Source organism: Leucopleurus acutus (assembly GCF_964270905.1).
Source record: "Leucopleurus acutus genome assembly, chromosome: 3".
Classification (NCBI taxonomy): Eukaryota; Metazoa; Chordata; class Mammalia; order Artiodactyla; family Delphinidae; genus Leucopleurus; species Leucopleurus acutus.
Window position 1 is genome coordinate 148,313,035 of NC_139145.1, and position 22,083 is coordinate 148,335,117.

The window sequence follows — 22,083 nt, forward strand, 5'->3', positions numbered from 1 at the left end:
CCCCCTTAGGTGGGACAGAATAACTAGAGTGGGCTGGAGTTGAATATTTCCTTTCTGCTATGTAGAAGGCTAGAGCTGTTTAGAGTTGGGTATTTCCCTTCCCCAAGGTCAGTTAGGCTCTGATAATACCTGGCAGGTTAGGCACTGGTCTACTGTTCCCCTGAGGGCAGGTGTTGTTAAGAACAGAGTGGCACATTTTAAAATGATTCCTTTTGCCCTCCTCCTGATGGAAGCACGATAGGATTTTTCTCTGGTATTTACTGTGGGAATTTGGTTGAGCTCCTGGATGTAAGTCTCACAGTATTGTAGAGACCCTTTGTAATTGGGTCCCCCTGGAGTTAACTCTCAGAGTTGTCCACACTAAGCTTCCAGCAATTCATCAATTACAGTTCAGGTTTTTCTATCTCGGCACTGGTTCCCATGGTGTTTTCCACTTGTGAGCCTCTGCTCTGGTAAGCCACTACTTCCTGTACTTGCCATGTGTCCCTTCAGTCTTGGGGGCAGTGATTTGCTCTGTGTCCTCCCTTCTCTTACGGATCCAAGAAGAGTTGTTGATTTTTCAGTCTGTTCAGCTTTTTAAGTGTTGTTAGGATGGAGTGGCTTTCAAGCTCCTTACATGCAGAACCAGAAACTAGAAGCCTCTTTTGTAACTATTTTGGATATTTCTTTTTTAGTTAAAAATTTTAATAATAAAAACTAATCACTTTAGGAAGTTTAGAATATACAAGAAAATAAGAAAGAGGAAGAATATCATTAGAACGGTACAATTAATGTCCTGGTGAATGCCTCTCTGTTCACTGAGGCTCTGACTTAGTTTGTCTCTGATTTATCATCATCTGTTCCAAGAAAAGGACTGAGACCCACTCCTTCATACAGATTAAAAAACTTACTGACTTCCAAAAAACTTACTAACTTCCAAAAAACTTATTAACTTCTAAAGTTATTTTAATTATTTTTCAGGAAACAGATTCCTTATTTACCTTAAGCCAAAGGAATAAAGATCTAATTACGGATTTTAGGCATCAGTTAGTCAACATTCATCCCTGAACAGTTATATGTTGAACACCTACCATATGTTGGGTTGTATTCCAAGCAACAGAGATATAGGGTTGAACAAAATAGCTAAAAACTCCTTCCATCATGGGACTGAAGTCTAGCATGGAGAGTGACATGAGACAAGATTACAGTGGTAAATATACATGCCTATGTATAGTATGTAATAAGTGCTTTGAAGAAAAATAAAGGAGGTGGGGCAGGTAGGGAGTGCTAGGGTGGGGGCTGTCTACGTTTTTGTTTGCATGGTCAGGGAAGGACTTTCTAGAAGATGACGTCATAAGCACACATGTCTGGGGGAGGGGGATGAAGGCACAGCAAGGACCATGAAATAACATTATCTCAGTCATCCTGCTTGGGTCTAATTCACAGCTGACTATCTGCTTAGACCCCTGAATTGTTTTGAATGTATATTTCAGACAGGTTTGAGAAACACTTTACATTGCCACACAACCCCAGAAAAGCTGTGGACGTATGTCAATGAAAGCTGGACTTATTCAGAGTTCCTAATATGTCCTGGGAGAAGCTGTTGAACTGTCACAGGGAGTTGAAAACTTCTCCTTCTCCCAAACAATGTACAAGTTACAAATTAAAACAAAGCAGTGAGAAGGGATCCAGCGATGTGCCCACAATTTCCCAGTGGGCTGCAGGAAGGTTAAAACTTGATCTGAATGGGCTCTCTTGCTCCCCACAGATTTCACATTTTCCTATACTCAGTTCATAATTGGAAACAACCAGGACCCAGTGCATAAGGGCCATTTCCTCCTTAAGGCCCTTGAGGTTTAACAGATTGTTCTGGGAAGGTCTTTTTGGAGCCTTTGGAATGAAGACATGTTTAAAACCATGAGCTCATGCTTTCCATAGATGAGACTTTGTCAGATGGACTGTCACATTATAAAAAGAGCATCCACCCACCATCTCCAGGCATGGGTTTATTTGAAAGAAAACTATTACTAAAGCATAATTGTGACTTGCAGAAAATCATAATTTATCGTGCACAAAATAAATGATTGTGATTATTAAACTGAGACTAATAGACGGTTATATATATGTATTACTTGCAGCTTCATATATAGTTTTGTTTGCTTTTCACTATACCCATGGGAAGAAGGCAGGGCAGGTATTATAATTTTCATTTTTCATTTGCAAAACTTGAGATCCGAGAGATTCCATGACTGCATAAGGTCACATACCAGGGTACGACTGCATCTCCTAATTGCTAGACCAGCGTCCTTTAAGTCCTTTCTTTTCACCTCTTGCATTCCACCTCACAGTCCCAAATCATGTTAAGATTTCTAGAAAGACGACTAAATATCTTAATGCTGTTTCTAATTTTTCTTCCTAGTAGAAATTGTGTTTTCAACCTTAATAACCGTGGCATTTTCATTTTGCTGATTTGGCAAAAACTTGGAGGGATGAGATGAACTCACATCACTGTAATTGATTTAAGGTGAATACAATGACCTCATTTTAAGTTCCTTCAAATACTTTAGTCTGGACCAAGTAACTAAAATTTCCAGGGAGCAAAGTTAGCCCTTTCCATCAATCCCAGGGTTAGGTACTATTTTCCATCAAAGTTTAGGTAATCTTCCTTTATTTGCAGCTGGCAAGCCAATTCCAGCTGGCAGCCTGTCCTTTTGCACTTGATGTACGTAATACAAACAAATGTTGTATTTGTTTCCTGTTTGCTGCTTTAGCAAATTATCACAGGCTGTGTGGTCTAAAGCAACATAGATTCCTTACCTTACAGTTCTGGAGGTCAGTAGTTTGAAATGGGTCTCGGTGAGCCAAAAGCAGGACGTCATCAGGGCTGCATTCCTTCTAGAGACTTGAGAGTAAACTAGTTGCTTGCTTTTTCCAGCTTCTACAGGTCACTTGCATTCCTGGTTTATGGTTCCATTTCTCTATCATCAAAGCCAGCAATACTGGGCGGAGTCTTTTTCACACTGCTATCTCTCTAGTTCCACCTCCCTCTTCCACTTAAAAATAATCCTTTGGATTACAAGAGGTCCACCTGGATAATCCAGGCTAATTTTCCAAACTCAAGGTCAGTTGATTGGCAACCTTAATTCCATCTGCAATCTTAATTCCCCTTTACCATGTAATCAACATATTCACAGTTTCTGGGAATTAGGACATGGTTGTCTTCGGTAGGGGACATTATTTTGCCTACCACACATACATTGTTTTGTTTTCTAGTTGTCTCCTTTTAACAATGTGCATTTTATTGTATAACAACATGGTAATATGTGGGATTCTATTTTCCCATGAGGAATATTTAAACCAAATAAATTATAGCTAAAACCCACAATATGCTATAAAGGGAAAAGCACAAACATTAAAACCCTTTTAAATTAGTTGGAATAATAATATTAAACCATAAACCCTATAAAACAAATGTGAATGTATTCTGTCCAGTAACTGCATCTTGCATTTTCAATGTACCAAAAATTATAAAGCAGGCAAAGTACAATTCTCCTGCATCATTTACAGAGGATAGAAAGCTAATATCTTGGCAAGTCAGACACTCAGAAAATACTTAGGTAATAAGAATTTCCCTTTCTTATGATTTAGAAGGACTTTTGAAATAGTGATTTTGATCACCCAAAGCCTCCAAAAGCTTAGTGGTTTTATTATTTCCCTGTGGTTAGCAGTTGTCTTCAAAATCACCCCTTCGACTTTAGAGATTTGCTTTTCAGAAATTATCTACACTTCTCCCTCGTGCGCTGTGCAGTAAACAAGTGAAACTGAGAAAGGAAGTGGAAGTGGGAGAGTCCTGGACCACCATTGATGGGCAGGACAACCCACTCCGAGGACAACATGGGGACCACCTGTATGTCTCCTTACACACAGAGCTCTTGTATATTGACTAGCGCAGGTGTGAATGGTCTCTTCCCCAGGACATTTTCTCACAGCTATGAAATATTTTTAAACAAAATTTGTTCCTGATATAACCCTGTTGGTTTATCAACTGATTAAGAACATCTCTAACCCTATATTATTATTGCCTTTTAGTGAGTTTATTTCATGTAATTTCCAACTTCCTACTTCCTAGATTTGAGAGCAGTGCATGTTTTTCTCTTTCTTTCTTGCCTTCTTTCCATCCTTCCCACTCTTCCCTTTACCTCTTTTTCTGTAATTCCTTTTTTCTTTTCTGTTGTATTTGTCTTTTCCCTCTTCTGTCTGTCTTCCTCCCCCTGTACATTCTCCAACCCCACTCCCTCTTCCCTGTTCTCAGCTGCTTCACCTGTGGACCTGTAATTAGCAGTGTAATTGGACAAACTGGTGACTGATATCAGGAACAGAATGTATTTTAAAAGCACTTTAAAATCATGCTTCCTAATTAAATATCCCCTAACATCATACTCTGTGTATAGCACTCAGTATCCTTAAAAGTCTTTCCCTAGCTAAAATGTGTGTTACCATTCAAACCATTGCATTTACAGAGTATAATAAAACATTTTATACATACTCTCTGGTTTCTAAAATATCATGTGCCAATATGGAGATTAGAAAAATTCAGAAAGGCACAAAGAGGAAAACAAAAATTATGTGTAATCGAATCGCACAAAGAAAAGCACTAGCAAGTGTTTTGAAGATCACTTTATTTTACCATAAAAGAAATATATATCCAATGTGGCAAATTCAGGGTTTTCAGCAAAAATATGAAAGAGAAAATAACCATTATCTAACCAGTCAGGAATGACTATGATTGACGTTAAAAGATATATTTCTTTCTTATATTTTCTCTATATTTCTACATAGTTGAAAGCATGCTTAATGTACAAGTTTGTATTCTTTCATTTAATGTCATATAATGAACATTTTTCGATATCATTAAAAACCTAACACATTTTTTACTTGCTACATAATGTCCCCTTATATAGATGCTATACAATTTATTTCCCAGCTCTCTGTTGCTGGTCATTTAGGTTGTGTCCTGTTATTCATCATCATAAATAAAGCAGTGATGGATATCTTTGTGCACCAACTGTTTTCCTTATTTGAACCAGTTATTTAGGAAATAATTTTACAAGTGGAGTTTGGGGTCAAAAATGTGCATTTCCGAGGCTCTCAATCCATATTGTCCCAAATGTCAGAGGTTGTCCTCCCTCTCTTCCTCTGAAGTGTGAGAGTGTCTGTCTGACTGTGATAGGAGGGGTCATATTGACAGAAGAATTGCACAATTTTATGATGGAAAAAAATTCTAATTTCTCTTCCCAGATTTCTATTAGGATTCACCTTCCATCAATTTTAACACCGTTGTTTTATCTATCTATCTATCTATCTATCTATCTATCTATCTATCTATCTATTTATTTATTTAGTGGTACACGGGCCTCTCACTGTTGTGGCCTCTCCCGCTGCGGAGCACGGGCTCCGGACGCGCAGGCTCAGTGGCCATGGCTCCCGGGCCCAGCCGCTCCGCGGCATGTGGGATCTTCCCAGACTGGGGCATGAACCCGTGTCCCCTGCATCGGCAGGCGGACTCTCAATCACTGCGCCACCAGGGAAGCCCTGTTTGTAATTTTTAAAAAGATACTTTTTGTTTTAGAGCAGTTTTAGATTTATAGATAAGTTGCCAAGATAGTACCTGTCGTTCTTGTATACCTGGCCCCCAGTTTCCCATATTGTTAACATCTGACCATATTATGGCGCATCTGTCATAATTAAGGAACCAGCATTGGTACATTACTGTTAACTAAACTACACACTTTATGTAGGGCTCGCTAGTTTTTCCTAACATCAGTCTTCTGTTCCAAGATCCCATTCGGGACCCCACACTACATTTTAGTCATCATATCTCCTTAGCCTCCTCTGGGCTCTGACAGTTTCCTAGGCTTAACCTGGTTTTGATGACCTTGACGATTTGAGGGGTATTCTGTAGAATATCCCTAAAGTTGGGTTTGTCTAATGTTTTTCTCATGGTTAGACTGGAGTTACGGATTTTGGGGAAGACCACAACAGAGAGAAAGTGCCCTTCTCGTGACCTCATATCAAGGGCGTATGCTGTCAGTGTAACTTATCACTGATGATGCTATCCCTGATTGCCTGGCTGGAGTAGCATTGACTGTGATTCTCCATTGGAAAGTTACTTTTTTTCCTTCCCTTTCAGTATGCCACTATATGAAACCAAGTCACCAAACACAGGCTACACTAAAGGCAGGGTTAGGGTAGGGGGAGTTAAGTGCCACTTCCTGGAATGAAGAATATTCACCCACACTTCCTATAATTCTTTTTTACAGGGGAAGGAGTTTGTATTTTTAATTTTATAAAAAATAAGCGTGTCACATAGAGATAGCCACTGGTAAATTTTTCAGAATAATTGTTTTGTGTATAAGAGAAATATATATCAAATATATATATGTATATGTGTGTTTTAGATATAAACATATACATATAACACATATACATATATATTATATATCTCAAATGTAGCAAATTAGGAATTATAGAAAAAGTATAAAAGAGAAAATAACCCTTTTCTTGGTGTCAATGCTGTGATCAGAAATTCTTGATTATACTGTTGTGCTTTGCTTAATAATTACTGTTCATTAGTAATTTGGGAGGTCATGAATTAAGTGTCAGACAGGTTGACATTTGCATAAGGCCAGTTCATCTCCAAGAACATCACTCTCATCAAGGTTAAGGTCACTGCAAAGTCACAAGTGGTGGATAAACTTCAGCTGTCATTCAGGTACGTCAGAAAGTTCTGTAGAACTCACCACATGCTTTCCAGAATTGAGTAAATTGTTTGTGCTGTATAGATATTGACAAGAATTCTATGTTATTTTATTTTTTTTATTTATTTTTTTTAAACATCTTTATTGGGGTATAATTGCTTTACATTGGTGTGTTAGTTTCTGCTTTATAACAAAGTGAATCAGTTATACATATGTTCCCATATGTCTTCCCTCTTGCGTCTCCCTCCCTCCCACCCTCCCTATCCCACCCCTCCAGGCTGTCACAAACTACCGAGCCAATATCCCTGTGCCATGTGGCTGCTTCCCACTAGCTATCTACCTTACTACGTTTGTTAGTGTGTATGTCCATGACTCTCTCTCGCCCTGTCACAGCTCACCCTTCCCCCTCCCCATAACCTCAAGTCCGTTCTCTAGGAGGTCTGCGTCTTTATTCCTGCCTTACCCCTAGGTTCTTCATGACATTTTTTTTTCTTAAATTCCATATATATGTGTTAGCATACGGTATTTGTCTTTTTCTTTCTGACTTACTTCACTCTGTATGACAGACTCTAGGTCTATCCACCTCATTACAAATAGCTCAATTTCGTTTCTTTTTATGGCTGAGTAATATTCCATTGTATATATGTGCCACATCTTCTTTATCCATTCATCCGATGATGGGCACTTAGGTTGTTTCCATGTCCTGGCTATTGTAAATAGAGCTGCAATGAACATTTTGGTACATGACTCTTTTTGAATTTCGGTTTTCTCAGGGTATATGCCCAGTAGTGGGATTGCTGGGTCATATGGTAGTTCTATTTGTAGTTTTTTAAGGAACCTCCATACTGTTCTCCATAGTGGCTGAACCAATTCACATTCCCACCAGCAGTGCAAGAGGGTTCCCTTTTCTCCACACCCTCTCCAGCATTTATTGTTTCTAGATTTTTTGATGATGGCCATTCTGACTGGAGTGAGATGATATCTCATTGTAGTTTTGATTTGCATTTCTCTAATGATTAATGATGTTGAGCATTCTTTCATGTGTTTGTTGGCAGTCTGTATATCTTCTTTGGAGAAATGTCTATTTAGGTCTTCTGCCCATTTTTGGATTGGGTTGTTTGTTTTTTTGTTATTGAGCTGCATGAGCTGCTTGTAAATTTTGGAGATTAATCCTTTGTCGGTTGCTTCATTTGCAAATATTTTCTCCCATTCTGAGGGTTGTCTTTTGGTCTTGTTTATGGTTTCCTTTGCTGTGCAAAAGCTTTCAAGTTTCATTAGGTCCCATTTGTTTATTTTTGTTTTTATTTCCATTACTCTAGGAGGTGGGTCAGAAAGAATCTTGCTGTGATTTATGTCATAGAGTGTTCTGCCTATGTTTTCCTCTAAGAGTTTGATAGTTTCTGGCCTTATATTTAGGTCTTTAATCCATTTAGAGTTTATTTTTGTGTATGGTGTTAGGGAGTGATCTAATCTCATACTTTTACATGTACCTGTCCAGTTTTCCCAGCACCACTTATTGAAGAGGCTGTCCTTTCTCCACTGTACATTCCTGCCACCTTTATCAAAGATAAGGTGTCCATATGTGCATGGGTTTATCTCTGGGCTTTCTATCCTGTTCCATTGATCTATCTTTCTGTTTTTGTGCCAGTACCATACCGTCTTGATAACTGTAGCTTTGTAGTATAGTCTGAAGTCAGGGAGCCTGATTCCTCCAGTTCCTTTTTTTGTTCTCAAGATTGCTTTGGCTATTCGGGGTCTTTTGAGTTTCCATACAAATTGCAAAATTTTTTGTTCTAGTTCTGTGAAAAATGCCAGTGGTAGTTTGATAGGGATTGCATTGAATCTATAGATTGCTTTGGGTAGTAGAGTCATTTTCACAATGTTGATTCTTCCAATCCAAGAACATGGTGTATGTCTCCATCTATTTGTATCATCTTTAATTTCTTTCATCAGTGTCTTATAATTTTCTGCATACAGGTCTTTTGTCTCCTTAGGTAGGTTTATTCCTAGATATTTTATTCTTTTTGTTGCAATGGTAAATGGGAGTGTTTTCTTGATTTCACTTTCAGATTTTTCATCATTAGTATATAGGAATGCCAGAGATTTCTGTGCATTAATTTTGTATCCTGCCACTTTACCAAATTCATTAATTAGCTCTAGTAGTTTTCTGGTAGCATCTTTAGGGTTCTCTATGTATAGGATCATGTCATCTGCAAACAGTGACAGCTTTACTTCTTCTTTTCCAATTTGGATTCCTTTTATTTCCTTCTCTTCTCTGATTGCTGTGGCTAAAACTTCCAAAACTATGTTGAATAAGAGTGGTGAGAGTGGGCAACCTTCTCTTGTTCCTGATCTTAGTGGAAATGCTTTCAGTTTTTCACCATTGAGGATGATGTTTGCTGTGGGCTTGTCGTATATGGCCTTTATTATGTTGAGGAAAGTTCCCTCTATGCCTACTTTCTGCAGGGTTTTTATCATAAATGGGTGTTGAATTTTGTCAAAAGCTTTCTCTGCATCTATTGAGATGATCATATGGTTTTTCTCCTTCAATTTGTAAATATGGTTTATCACATTGATAGATTTGCGTATATTGAAGAATCCTTGCATTCCTGGAATAAACCCCACTTGATCATGGTGTATGATCCTTTTAATGTGCTGTTGGATTCTGTTTGCTAGTATTTTGTTGAGGATTTTTGCATCTATGTTCATCAGTGATATTGGTCTGTAGTTTTCTTTCTTTGTGACATCCTTGCCTGGTTTTGGTATCAAGGTGATGGTGACCTCATAGAAGGAATTTGGGAGTGTTCCTCCCTCTGCTATATTTTGGAAGAGTTTGAGAAGGATAGGTGTTAGCTCTTCTCTAAATGTTTGATAGAATTCACCTGTGAAGCCATCTGGTCCTGGGCTTTTCTTTGTTGGAAGATTTTTAATCACAGTTTCAATTTCAGTGCTTGTGATTAGTCTGTTCATATTTTCTATTTCTTCCTGATTCAGTCTTGGCAGGTTGTGCATTTCTAAGAATTTGTCCATTTCTTCCAGATTGTCCATTTTATTGGCATAGAGTTGCTTGTAGTAATCTCTCATGATCTCTTTTATTTCTGCAGTGTCAGTTGTTACCTCTCCTTTTTCATTTCTAATTCTATTGATTTGAGTCTTCTCCCTTTTTTCTTGATGAGTCTGGCTAGTGGTTTATCTATTTTGTTTATCTTCTCAAAGAACCAGCTTTTAGTTTTATTGATCTTTGCTATTGTTTCCTTCATTTCTTTTTCATTTATTTCTGATCTGACTTTTATGATTTCTTTCCTTCTGCTAGCTTTGGGGTTTTTTTGTTCTTCTTTCTCTAATTGCTTGAGGTGCAAGGTTAGGTTGTTTATTCTAGATGTTTCCTGCTTATTAAGGTGGGCTTGTATTGCTATAAACTTCCCACTTAGAACTGCTTTTGCTGCATCCCACAGGTTTTGGGTCGTTGTGTCTCCATTGTCATTTGTTCCTAGGTATTTTTTGATTTCCTCTTTGATTTCTTCAGTGATCACTTCATTATTAAGTAGTGTATTGTTTAGCCTCCATGTGTTTGTATTTTTTACAGATCTTTTCCTGTAATTGATATCTAGTCTCATGGCGTTGTGGTCAGAAAAGATACTTGATACAATTTCAATTTTCTTAAATTTACCAAGGCTTGATTTGTGACCCAAGATATGATCTATCCTGGAGAATGTTCCATGAGCACTTGAGAAAAATGTGTATTCTGTTGTTTTTGGATGGAGTGTCCTATAAATATCAATTAAGTCCATCTTGTTTAATGTATCATTTTATGTTATTTTAGTGTATAATTATTGGTAGGGATTTTTCAATATTTTATGCCAGTTATCATTTCTATGTTATGAATTATTTTGGGTATAAACAAATTTAAATGGTGAATTAAAACAAAAGTAGACTTATTTTTCTGAGTTTAAAAAAAGGATGAATTTCAGGTTTTAATCTCTTTGATGTTGGTGTGAAGGTTTAACTCATTGTTTATTTAAATCTGTTAAAATTATGTCTTATCGGGGACTTCCCTGGTGGCACAGTGGTTAAGAATCTGTCTGCCAATGCAGGGGACATGGTTTGAGCCCTGGTCTGGGAAGATCCCTCATGTCATGAAGCAACTAAACGCATGCGCCACAACTACTAACCCTGTGCTCTGGAGCCCGTGAGCCTCAACTATTGAGCCTGTGTGCCACAACTGTTGAAGCCCACGTGTCTAGAGACTGGGCTCCACAACAAGAGAAGCCACTGCAATGAGAAGGCTGCACACTGCAATGAAGAGTAGCCCCCCGCTTGCTGCAACTAAAGAAAGGCCACGCATAACAACAAAGACCCAGTGCAGCCAAAAATAAATAAATAAGATAAATAAATTTTTAAAAAGTATATCTTATTAATCTAATTATTTTTAATGTTCCTGGAACCATCAAAAAGTTGTCAAAGATGACAGATGGCACAGTAGGTTTCCTCTCCTTCCTAATAATAACAGAGAATAAGAGAGGAGCTTTCTTAGGACATGAGATTTAGACAGAATTCTAGAGGATGGAAAGTGGGACAAGTAATAACCAATGTTTCATGGCCAAGTGAACCCGACCCCAGAGTGTGCATACTGGTTGGATGTAGACAAGAAGGAAGTTGATTTGACCCAGGAACCACAGAGCATTTTGGGACTTAGAAGTGCTGGATATGATGGAGGGAAGGCAGGGAGAATGAAGGCATGGGGCTGAAAACAAAATGGCTGTCTGCTTCTAGTACTTCAGGCAGAATTACTACAGGCAGGTGTCTATCCCTTAAACTATAGACTAGAGTTTTCTTCTCTGCAGGAATTAAATGGTGCACAAAAAAAGACTGTTACATTCTGGCATTTAGGAAATCCTCCAGCCATAAATATTAGGTACCTACCAGATTCCCACTTGAACAGTCAAAAGTCCTTCATACGTACACAGAGCACTTCACCAGCTTTTCAGCACTCCCTCATATATATGGATGGATGTCAAGACATTTTAGGAAAACTTCAACAAGAAAGAAGTAGAGCAAGGTAAATAAACAGGAAAAATTAACTTTGAAGATAATGCAGGAAACAGAAAGGAATGCATCAGACAAATAGGCAAACCTCAAAAACCTGTAAATAGTGTCCTTGGGAGTATTCTAGAGTAGATTTTGTCCATAAAACAAGAAGAGGATACTGTGAAAAAGGAACAGCTAGAGGCCAAGAATGAGATATCTGAAAAAAAAGATTTATGAAATTTATAGGAAATCAACAGAAATGTTGGAAGATAAAGCCAAGAGAATCTCCAAAAAGTAGATAAAGAAGACTAAGATTTGGAAAAGATGAGAGAAAAAGTTAAGGAAAATGGAGGAGCAGTCCAGAAGATCCAACATCCAAGAGTATTTTTTCATCACTGAAGGACTGAAAAACACAGTATCCAGAGTGAGATGGTCTATTGAGTGTCCAAAACAATGGATGAAAGAAGACTCACTCAAAGGCACATAATTTTGAAATTTGGCAAAGAGCATGGGTAAAGAGATGACCCTAAACCTTTTGGGGAGAGAGGGAGTGACCACCCAGAAAGGACTGATATTCAGAAAAACTTCTCAGTTTTGAAAATGGGTGCTGGAACAAACAGACATACAGATGTGAGAGCCATAAATCAGTAGCTCTAACCTGGAGGTGGCATGGAGGGAAGTCCCTGGATAGGATAGCCCGGGGCTGGCCTGTGAGCCGCTAGGCAGGAGCAGGGAGACAGCGAGCTCCAGTGATGTCTCCAAGAAAAAGAGGGACTCCATAGAACAGTGCTGGTATGTTGAGGATGTAAAAAGAATGGATTGTAACAACAGGGAAGACAATGCAATAAGAAAAGAAAGACAAGCAGAAATTCCAAGAAAAATAAAATGCTATACAAGAAAGGAAATACTAGTACCCTGTATGGCTTAGAGACCAACCTATTAGAGTACATACTGGCCAGTAAGTTGTGTCAGTATCTACTGGCTGAGTTTCAGGTTTGCCTTTGCATTGTTTCAGAAATGTAAATGCAGTCACCTATATTGGTTTGACGAAAGTAATGATACTGGGAAAATGGCAGAGTCATTGTGTAACGATGCCAATCCTCATCTATTATAGCAGGGACAGTATTTCAGATAATGTCTAAAGCTGATTTTTTTTTTAAAAAAACAGCGTGTTATTGAGAAAATATAGAGATAACCTGCAGAAGAATAAGGTAAAAAAGTCAAGAGTCATTACCTCTGGGGATTGGGAGAGGTAGAACAAAATATTATTGTTTTTCATAACAGATTTTTAAGAAATAGTCCACTTTTTAAGCTATGTGCTTGAGGTACATATGAGCAGAAGAGGCTTAGGAAGCCAATCAGTGTATAAAAGGCAATGATGGGTCAGAGAAAAGAAACTAGAATCATTTATCAACATTCTGGCTAAATAATGATTTTTCTTTTGTATGTAAAGCAGCTGTTTTTTAAGGGAGGGGAAATAGCTTTAGCAGTGACATAAATAATGTAGGAAACTTTCTAGAGGGATTTCTGAACAGATGTCTGGTTACTGAATAGCCCAAGAGCATAATAATATAAACAAGTTGAAGGCATGAATATAACTCTGAGTAGGGGATTTTATGAAACATCAGCTACCTAGTGGGGTAGGAGACTATCAATATATTGTAAGTTGTGAATTTAAGAAACTTTGGCAAAATTATGTTTCAGTGGATTTTAATTTAAAAGTCCAACCTAAAACTCTTGATCCAAGAGTGTGTCTAACATATACCAATAAAATGATACGTTCCAGAGGTTTAAAAAAATAATTTATTATAAAACAACCAAACTGCATTGTATTAACTTGATTAGTTCTAGATTACTAACAAAGAAAGAAAGAAACAATGAATAGCTCTAGACAATATGGGAAATTAGAACATGGAATGAAATTAGGATTATGTTGTGGAATGATTACTAATTCTTAGGTGAGGTAATGGGACTGTGGTTATATAGGAGAGTGCCCGCTTCTTAGGGCAGGCTTGATAAAGTACTTAAAGCTGAATTGCCACAGTGTCTGCAAGTTACCTTCAAATAGTACAGCATATATATTTCAGAAGTGGCAGGTTATTAATATTTATTAATCCAAGTGGGGACATATGGATGTTGATTATACCGTTCTTTGAGGGGTTTTGTACTTCTGAAATTTTTCTAAATAAAAAGTTGGGAAAAGAAAAAAAATCACATGTACTCTTCGTCCAACTTTTTCCCTGCAATAACATCCAGACACTGCCAGCCCATTTTGCAGAGAGATTGGAACTGTTTGCAGAGGGCTAGTTTTGGTGTGGTCTGTTCATATCCCAAGCAGCACTGCCATGAACTGTTTACCGACCATCTCCACTTGGATGCTGAAAGAATGGTCAGAATGGCAGGGAAATCGAACTCTAATGAAGAAGATGTCTGGTGAATTCAGGGTGTTGTTTAAGAAAAAAATCATTAAACTTCAGGGAGTACTTGAGACATTCTGTCTTCAGTGTTGTCACTATGTATTTTCCCCAATTCTGAAACCCATTTCCTGGACTCCATGTAACAACATGGAGAAAATAGATCATTTCGTTAAGCCCTAGTAAAAGAAGTAAGTCCTTATTAGACCAAATTTTTGCCTTACCAATTTCTTCCCTGAAGAATTTGATTATTGTGAAGGGAAAAAAAAAATACTTTTCCCACTATTTCTTTTCTCCAAAGTTGATGGCATTGGAGTGCTAGGCTCTCAATGCCCAATTCTGGTGTCATTTTTAGAGAAATATTGACAAGCTGTAGTCAGGGAGATTAACCAGACTGCTAAAGGATTAGCACAATAAGAAACGAAAAATGATTGAAGGAAATGAAAATATTTAGGCTGAAAAGAGAAGTCTTAGTGGCACATGATAAATGTTATCCAATATACTTAAGTAGATATTATGTATAAAAGATATTAGACATATCTGGTATAGCTCCACAAGGCAGAGCTAAGACGACGAGTGAGAGTTATAGGCACACAGACTTTTAACACCATAAAGGGAAGAGAGTTCTAATAATTATTTTAGCAATAGCAGATGCCTTGAGAAGTATCTCTCCTCGTTAGAAGAGTGTTTATGATGTGGATGAGTGGAGGTGAGGAAACAATTCCAGTATCTGCTGAAAAATTGACCCTCAAAGGGTCTTAGGATAAGATTCTCTAATTTTATAAGAAGCCACTATTTTTGAATGAATGCTACACACCAGCCATTGTAATAGGTGCTTCCTCACAACAGTTCATTTATTCTTCTTAACAGCTTTAGCAAGTAAGCAATCCCCATTTCTCATATGAACAGCCGGAGACTCATCAATCAACTACTTGACCAAGGTCACACAGGAAGAAAGTATAGAACCAGGATAAGAACTCAGATCCAGATTTAGCAATAAAGTCCAAGCTCTCCGCACCATATTGGTGTTTTTGAATCTGCAGATTGTAATCCATTACATGGATGTGAAATCAACTTAGTGTGTTAGAACCATAATTTAAATTGAATAACACAGAATGGAATATATCAGAATGCCTTCTACATAGCAAAAGAGGGAAGCATTCCCTCCTGAAATGTTTTGGCTATATACTGGTCACAATGTGAAATGTATTTTTAACTGCGGGTCAAGGTGAACACCTTAACCTCATGGACCCTTCACCTTCTTGACTTCCCTTCCCTAGAATTCTTTAATTGGGTTCCCTTTGGTGACCTATTCCTATGGCCACTCACCAGGTGTATGACTTTCCTAAGGCTGCTGTAACAAATTACTACAAATGCAGTGGCTTAAAACAACACAGATTTATCCTCTTACAGTTCTGAAGGTCATTCAGAGTGTCATGAATGTCATTAGGGTCACATTTCTTCTGGAGGCTTCAGGGCAATCTGTTTTCTCACCTTTTTCAGTTTTGAGAGGCTGCCTGTTTTCCTTGGCTTGTGGCCTCTTCCTTGTCTCGTTACAGCCTCTTGTTTCTGTCATTACCTCTTCTACTACTCATTCTGATCCTCTTGCCTCCCTCTTAGAGGACTCTGCTGATTACACTGAGTCAACAATCTCCGCATCTCAAAATCCTTAACTTAATTACATCTGCAAAGTCCCCTTTACCGTGTAAAGCAACCTATGCACAGGTTCCAGGGATTAGGATTGGACACCTTTGGGGGCCATATTCATGCTACCACACCAGGCTTGCCTTACAAACTCTGAATGCTTAAACTTTAATATTCCCCTTTCTGACCACAACCTCTCCTGCATTTGCCTCATCTGTCATCTCCTTTGACTTGCTTTTCAGTGGCTCACAATCTCAGCTGAGGCTTCAACTGGGCTCTGTCAAAGGTTGGTGCCTTCTCCCATTCTTCAGAGCAGTTTCCCAGATGCCTTTCCTACTTGCCTCAAGTAGACGATTTTACCCTCTACTTAAAGAGATTCCTCATATGTATTGCTTCAGTGATTCTCTTTCTCTCCCTGTGCCACCTTTGAGGGAGGATACAGCATTTCTAGTCACACACACCAAAAAAGTATTAGAGAACAGTGTTTGTTTTACTGAAGGTTTCATAGGTAAAAAAGATAAAGGAGTTTACCTTGTACATTTCCTATGATGCTGCAAGCAAAAATCCCCATTTTCTTTTTTTTTTTTGCGGTACGTGGGCCTCTCACTGTTGTGGCCTCTCCCGTTGTGGAGCACAGGCTCCACATCATATGTCTTCATCACCGTGGGAAGAAACAAATTGATTTGTTAACTTCTGAAATTCTCAAGTGAAAAAGGAATTTCTTTCCAGGACCGGTTGATGAGTTTTAGTGACAGTGTTCCACTGCACACCTCCAGGGGGTGCCACTCACAGTTTTTTCTATGTGAAGAGCACCCCCTTAAGTTGTGCAACACAGGGCCCTGAGTGCTGGCTTTGATAAATTCCCCCTATGTCTTTTACAATACCATTGTTTTTATTCTTTGGTCTGCCGTTTTCACCTGTGGTAAAACCTGAAGGCATGACAGCATAGGTTAGGTGACTCTTCAAGGTCTCTGGGCTTTGCAATTCTAGAACATTCTATTCACAAATTGCTTGTGAGACACTACCAGTTTCCCACTAGGAAAAATAAATTGGTACTAAAGATTCTTAAGCTTCTTCCCCCTCCTTCCTTAGCAGAGAGCAGTAGAGGTTCAATGCCAAATGACTCAGGCTAAGGTAGCTCAGTCCTTTGTCTCATCCCCACTGGTTAGGACTGGTAGGAAGCAGTATGAAGAGTCCGGCTTAATGGACCTTGAGAAATCCCCCTGCCTTAAATTTCTCCCATTGGCCAGTCCCTAACACTCGAAACGAACTAGAAGACATTATTTTTTTTTTATATCAAGTAATGCTTCCTGTAAAGAATTAAGGATAGGTTTAAAACAAATGTATTAGTGTTAGAAATCAGAGTAAGGTTACCCTTGGGGATGATATTGACTTGGAAGAGAAACAAGAAGTTTCTTGGCTGCTGGGAATGTTCTGTTTCTGCGTTTAGGTGTGCCCTCTATGAAAGATTTATGGGACTTTACAATTATAACTTGCATATCTTTCTGTATGTTTATAATGCTTCACAATACAGCTTATTTAAAACAATTCTTAGAAGAGAGCCTCAGGAAGCATTCACAGATATTTATAACTTAGTTAAAACAAGGAGGTGAGTTTATTTCCAAAGGACAGTTAGCAGTGTGCTGGGATACTGGATACTGACAGGAGGAAGAGGAGATGACGGAGGTAAAAGGGCAAACTTGTCCGCTTTGAGCTTCTGCCTGCGGCTCATCCCGCTCTGGTTCTTCCAGGAACCTGTTCAAGCCCCCAGTGAATTGGCTACCTTGTCCTCAAGTCCATTCTCATTCTCCTTCAAAGATATAAGAGGTGAGCAGTTTGTCGAGAAGACTGGAATGAAGAGCGGCTTCTTTGGTCCAGATCCAGAGCTGGCAGTGAAAGAAGGTGGTTCTCTGGGGCAGTTAGCTTCAGGGAGAGAGTGGAGCCAGTCCTTCCTTCCGGTGGAAAGAAAACCAGTGTATGCTCTAACCAGAGCATGACCTGGCTCTGTTAGATGAGAAGAGACCAGTGACCCATGGCCATTTGGGTACCAGGTGTACAAAGCTCTGTGTTTATATGTTGGGGAAGAGGGGAGGTGCGCAGCTCAGCTGGGAAATCTTCCCGCCTCACTCTCCCTGAACCAGCGATGTCCCTTCATCCCCCATCCTGTCCCTTCCCTTCTCCGTGACACACACGGGGTGCTGGGGCCAACAGCCCCACTTGCATATGAGCAGATGTTCTGTTTCCCCTCCAGCTGGTGGGTCACCCAGTTCTCCTAAGTCTCCATCCAGCTTCTGAGGAATATTTAGGCTGTACAGGTGATTTCCAGGTACACACTGGCAAAGCTGGCCTTGTGCAGGAACGGAAATGGAAGGAAGCCTTTAAGAAAATGCTTGTTTGGCTTTCAGACACCCTCATTCATATTGCCCAGAAAACAGTTATTATGTTCTCAACTGGTGCCCCATCTGTTTCTTCTGCACCACCTGGGGCCAGAATTTGAGGCTGGAGAAATACCAATATATCCTTCTTGTTGATGTTATTTTTTTTCTTCAAGGACTTTAGTATTAGTTTGATGACAGTTGCACAAAGGGACCCCACACCAGCCGTCCCCGAGGAGTCCTTGCCTTCTATTTTGTTTCCATGGAACAAATGAGCTTCATTAGCAATAGGCGCACCATCTCTTTGTGTCCCTGGTCTTTGTCTCCGAGTAGAAATAGAACCCAGTCTCAGTCCTGCATAAGTCTGTTTCCAGCTAGTTTATTGTAGTCTGGACCTTGTCAGTGCTTCCTGTCCCAGAGGCTTTTCCTCAAAGAAAGAGGCTGAGGAAAAACAATGTCATGTCTCCTAAGAAATGCCAGCAAATTTGAAGTCAGATATAACCGCTTCTGGGGTTGGTAGTTAAAGTAATACCACCCTGCATTTGTAAAGAGTTCGCATGGCAGTCGGCTAAGCTTCAGCTCGTTTGCTTCTCCTAACAGCCCTATGAGGTGGTAGGCATCATCCACATTTTACAGGTTGGGTGACCCATTCAAGGTCACACAGCTCTTCGTATGACTTTCAGTAAAGTGTTCCTTTTTTTCTGTTCTCCCTATTATCAAAGATACTTTAAGGTCAGTAATCAAAGTAGGAAGCCAGTTGTGAGGTTTCTGTTTAGATCTGGTTGTATTACTGGTACAGTGCAGCAAACGTTTTGGAAAGACCCCCAAGTCAAAGCCTGTTCAACAGAGAGCGTCTCCCTTCGCAGAGCCCCTGTTGCCTCCTGACCCCGCTCACCCCATCTTCAGACTCGTCTGTGTAGCAGAGCATCCCCAGCTTACTGACATGTGGTGAGGGACCTTGAACTTTGGGGCCCGTTCATATTTTTCCTAACCTCAAACTTCCCAGGTTTATTTTTGCAAACTTAATATTCATTCAACTGCTATATTGACTCCGGAGACCCTAAGACAATGAAAAGACGTAAAGTCTGAGATCTGGCAAGAGTCTAAAAACAGATAAGACTATGGGCCACGCCCTTTTCTAGGAGCTTCACGTGTATTAACTCATTTAATCTTCACAGCATCCCTTGGTTATCCCCATTTTTCAGTTGAGAAGGCTTAACCTGAGCAAGTCATTTGTCCCAAATCACAGAGCTAAAAAGTGGAGGAGCTGGGATGTGAACCCGGGTTAATTCCAGAGTCTGAGCTCTTGGTCACCTCAAGATGAAGCTGCAAGGGGGGTGTCGAGGGCAAGCCCTCTTTTTCATCAATATAGAATTCACATCCTGAGAGCTAAGTCCATCCTAGGAGATCATTGGCAAAGTAATTTCTAAACATCTTAAATGGGCACTAGGAAATTTTCCCAAAGAGGAAACAGAGTTGTCGGCTATACCGCTTCTAGACCTGACCTCCAAAAAGAGTTACTCATTGCCCAGCATTCTCCAACTTATGGCTGATTCCCATATCTGTGAAATGAGAGTGCCCTCTTTAGACTCTTGGAAACTCAGGCTCAGATCAGGAAATTAGTATTATATTTCTTTGTTTCCTTGAGAGCAGAATGTCATTACACACTTCAAGTCAAACCGCTGTTCACTTACAGGTAAACGTTCCCAAAAGTTGTCAGTGAAATATGGATTATAAGTACCAGTTCCATAACAGGGCAACCGGGAAGCACTAATTTAAGATTCATGGATATCCAGCAATGAGTTATAGGGGTGGAGGGAATCCACAAACCTGAAAAATTATATGCTACCTTTGGATATGTGTGTATATATACACTTTTTTCATTAGCGTCTCAAAGGGATCATGACCCCAAAACATTTAATAACTATGACTATGAAGACATTTCACTAAATTATTTATGTGTAGCTCTTCTGTGAGATCACATGGCAGACGATGAAAGCACCAGTCTTACGAGTTTCAGGGCTCATCATAATCTATATAATTTTCACTTTACTAATTTTCTTTGCCTCGGTAAAGAATTGATTCAAATAAAACCTTTGTACTGCATGTATTTACAGACTGGATTTTTCCATCTGCCACATGGAGACTTTTTCATTGAGCCTGTCAAAAATCATCTGCTGGCTGAGGGAGTATACCACCCACATGTCATGTACAGGAGGCAGAGGCTGGGCGTCCCAGAGATGAAGGAGCCAACCTGCGGATTAAAGGGTACTGTGACTTAATCTCCTCACCGGATGGAGGAATTTGTTCTGTTCTATTATTGTTTTTTTTTTTTTTTACAATGAGATCTGCTCTTCTTCAAATCTGTTATCTCTTCCCCATTCTGTGGCCAGAAAATATGTACCCTTGTACCCTTCACTTCTCTGTACTCAAGTCTCTGTATTCTTAACGGGAAAGGAAAAAGGTATCTCTTACATCCTTGCCACATTAGTTGATGATATTTATATGGTATTCATAATGGTAAATTTTTTTTAAGCTTCTTCTGAATCCCTTGGAGGAAAATAGTTTAAATTACAAACGATGCTTTGCAGTATCAGCAATGTTATAATACATTAGCATGGAATATTACTAGACAGCTTTTCATATCTGCATATGGAAAGCAGATTTAAATATTTGATGATGCTGGTAATGATGTGTGAAGAGAAACTGAGAAAATACCAACACGTTATCAAATGATGAATTCAGCTAAGGTTCTTTTGGCTGCGTTTTGTTTGCAGTCCACTACAAAGTATGTTATCTGCCCCCGTGTCTTGGGAATGATCTGAACTGCTCCTCTCTGCCTTGTACCAAAGACTTTCAGGTAGTTTCAGAGCTAAACTGACCCAAGTTATTTCCTTGCGACGCCCATATTCTCTTTAATATGTAGGAGATAATAGTAATGCATAAAGGGCCACTGGAAATTGGGACTTTTAAAAAATATTATTTAGTTTCTCCTTTCTTCAGAGGAAAAAAAATAGTGGACTAGGGAGACAGTTACCAAAGCAATCCATAATATTATTTATGTGTCTCAAGGATTTAGAAACCGTGGACCTCAAAGGGAAAATAGATGAGGAAGGAATTAGGGATAGTAGATTCTGATAAGGGTTTCAGAGGACTCAGAACTTGAGCTTTGCCAGGTAGGAGAAAGAAAGGACAAGGGGAGGAGTAATTTCTCTGCAGACATCATCCAGACCCTAAGATAGATGGTAACTTTCCTGGGAGTTTCTTCTGTAATCTTAGCAGAGTATATGCAAGCAATAAGAAATTTTTGAGTCTCTATTTTCTGTATACGAAAATGGACAGCTGCTTAAATTCCTTAACTTTAATAAGCTATTGGAACTCTGACCTAAATTAGATAACTTACTATCTAAATCTCCTTCCAGAAAGCACCAAGAGAAGAGATGCATCATCTGGTCGGGCCGATCGATTGACGTACTATTCCAGATAATTTAGTTTCAGTGTGAATTTTTAGGACTCTGTCACCAATCCGATCATCTGGAAGGATTGGAATAGTTGGAATAATTGCCCAACTCCTATTAATTGCCCAATTCCTATTAATAATTGCCCAATGCTTATTAATCTTGGGTGATGGATGACACTTTGTATGTGTGATTTGATAGTTTTTAGATCACCAGGTAATTAATACGGCGGAGGGAGTTACTAGGACCGTGAGTGAATTTGGCTGGGTAATTGTTCCTGTAGGCATGGCTGCTCTGTGAAATGAGTTAGGCTGTTCCTCATCCACCCACCTGAACCCATTCTCTCCTTTATAACTCCCCCGTTGAGGTAGAGTTGAGTAATAATGTGTTGAGAATGGCGTGCGTTTTGTCATAAAGGCAGAAGAGA

The 22,083-nt window shown here is 39.2% G+C and overlaps 1 protein-coding gene across 1 annotated transcript in view; it reads left to right on the top strand.

Annotated features, from left to right (window-relative positions):
* The window catches only part of ADAMTS12 (ADAM metallopeptidase with thrombospondin type 1 motif 12), a 393,027-nt gene that overhangs the window by 123,158 nt on the left and 247,786 nt on the right, over window positions 1-22,083 (top strand). The window contains 1 exon segment of the mRNA XM_082836323.1: window positions 20,316-20,466. Coding sequence (XP_082692449.1) covers window positions 20,316-20,466 — 151 coding nt within the window.